A 2,134-nucleotide genomic window follows, 5' to 3' on the forward strand; every position below is an offset into this window, starting at 1 on the left:
AAAAAATGATACATGCAAGTTAATAGTTTTTTTTTTGAAGTAAATGATATATTATTACCAACAAAAAACAATAATACAGTGGTGATTTATTGATCCACCCACAAGAAAAACAACCTAGAACATCAATTGGCCTATATAATTCCTAAGTTTAATGTAATTCCAGCTTCTATAAACTATACAATCAATAATATTCTGTACATAATCAGTGTGACTAGTATGTTTAAAAACTATATCGTTCCTTCTTGCCCAAATGCCATAGACAGGTTTAGTGAAAGCCATTTTCAACAGTTTAGCCCTTGTCCCTTTGTTGGATGTAGCTTTGAGTACCCACTTTAATTCCTCCTGCCACTTTAGAGGCTGATGATCATAGTTCAGCCAGGTCAAAACCTTTTTCCAAATTTCTGCATTTGAATCACATTCAAAGAAACAGTGATCCCTACTCTCTTCTGCCCTTTTTCAGATGCTACATATGCTATCATCTATCATATTAAACCTTAGCAGTATGTCCTTGGTAGCTTGTTTACCATGACAAATTAACCATGTTATAAACTGAGCTCGAGGTCTTGTTGCATTCTGATGAAATAGGAATATCCATTCAACAATTTCTCTAGCTTCACACATAGCCATGTAAAACATACTCATCTTAAATTTACTTTGATTTTTCATTCTATTCCATAAGGTGAGATGTTGCTGAGCTACCTCTCGCATATCTAGAATTCTGTTAAGCACCCAGGTTCTACTCTTGGAAACCATAGCATCCATAGCATTTCTCCCTTTGAGGTAAACTATATGAATCCACTTCACCCAAAGGTTATCAGACTTCCTACACAAGTTCCACAAGCATTTCAGCATAGTGATCTTATTCCATTTAGTCAGATTTATAATACCTTGTCCACCTTGACTTTTTGGCCTACACACATTGCTCCAAGCCACAAGGCTTTTTTTGCTCACTTCTGTGTTGCCAGTCCATATAAAGGTTCTGCATAGCCTGTCAATTTTATCTATAACAGTTTGGGGCAAGGGCATACATTGCATCCAGTATTGGGCAATGGCTAAAATCACACTCTTTACCAACATGATTCTTCCAGAATATCTCAACAGTTTCACAGTACAGTGCTTCAGCCTATGAATGGTTTTCTCAATCAGGGGCATATATTGATTAATAGTAAGTCTCTTACAAGTTATTGGCACTCCTAGGTATTTCATAGGAAGTTTACCCTTAGCAAAGTCAGAAACTTGAGATATGGTGTCCTTTGCATCCCTCCACAATAAACTCTGCATTTGTTAGGGTTGATCACTAATCCTGTTAAAGCAGAGAAGATATTCACAGTGCTCATCATAGTATGTATTGATTTTGTATCACCTCTGCAAAAATAAAAGTATGTCATCTGCAAATGTGAGGTTGGTGATACCTGCCTTCTTGCATCTAGAGTGATACTTAAAATCAAGGTATCTTGCATTTTAACCATCAATCTATCAAAGTACTCCATCATGAGAACAAACGGTAGGGGTGAGATAGGATCACCCTGTCTTAACCCTCTCTTTGCCATCATTCTCTCAATAGTATGCCCATTTATGTTGAACTCATAAGAAACATTAGTGACAACAGTGAGGATCCACCTTGTAAACTCCCTTGGCATACCAATTTCCAGCATCACCTACTCCAAGGCATACCAATCCACCATATCATAGGCCTTTCGTAGATCCAGTTGAAGCATACATCTTGGTGTACCACCCTTCCTTGTATAGCCCCTTAACAATTCAAATGCAAGCAACATATGTTTGTGAATGACTTGGCCAAGGATAAAAGCAGCCTGGTTAATATTTACAATACTTGGTAGGATCTTCCCCAATCTCTGAGTCATAATCCTAGAAATGATCTTGTAAAAGGTAGAGCATCCTGCTATAGGCCTATAATCTCTTGCAATTTTAGCCTCACCAGTTTTTGGAATGAGAGTAACTCCAGTTCTGGTGAAATCCTTAAGGATCCTATCCTGATGGAAGAACTCATAGACTGCAGCACATACATCTTCCTTTATAATACTCCAACAGGCCTTAAAGAACTTAGCCCCATAACCATCCATACCTGGGGACTTATTATCACCTATACCATTGAGGGCATTCTCAATCTCAT

The 2,134-nt window shown here is 37.7% G+C and overlaps 1 protein-coding gene across 1 annotated transcript; it reads right to left on the reverse strand.

Moving 5' to 3' along the window:
- Positions 1-456: 456 nt before the first annotated feature.
- On the reverse strand, positions 457-1,655 carry LOC131637885 (uncharacterized). Its single transcript, XM_058908451.1, has 2 exons — positions 1,413-1,655; positions 457-1,275 (listed from the first exon to the last, which is right to left on the reverse strand). The coding sequence occupies exons 1-2, from the start codon at positions 1,653-1,655 to the stop codon at positions 457-459; spliced, it is 1,062 nt and encodes a 353-aa protein (XP_058764434.1).
- Positions 1,656-2,134: the final 479 nt, after the last annotated feature.

This window comes from Vicia villosa, unplaced genomic scaffold (genome assembly GCF_029867415.1).
Source record: "Vicia villosa cultivar HV-30 ecotype Madison, WI unplaced genomic scaffold, Vvil1.0 ctg.002104F_1_1, whole genome shotgun sequence".
Taxonomy (NCBI): domain Eukaryota; kingdom Viridiplantae; phylum Streptophyta; class Magnoliopsida; order Fabales; family Fabaceae; genus Vicia; species Vicia villosa.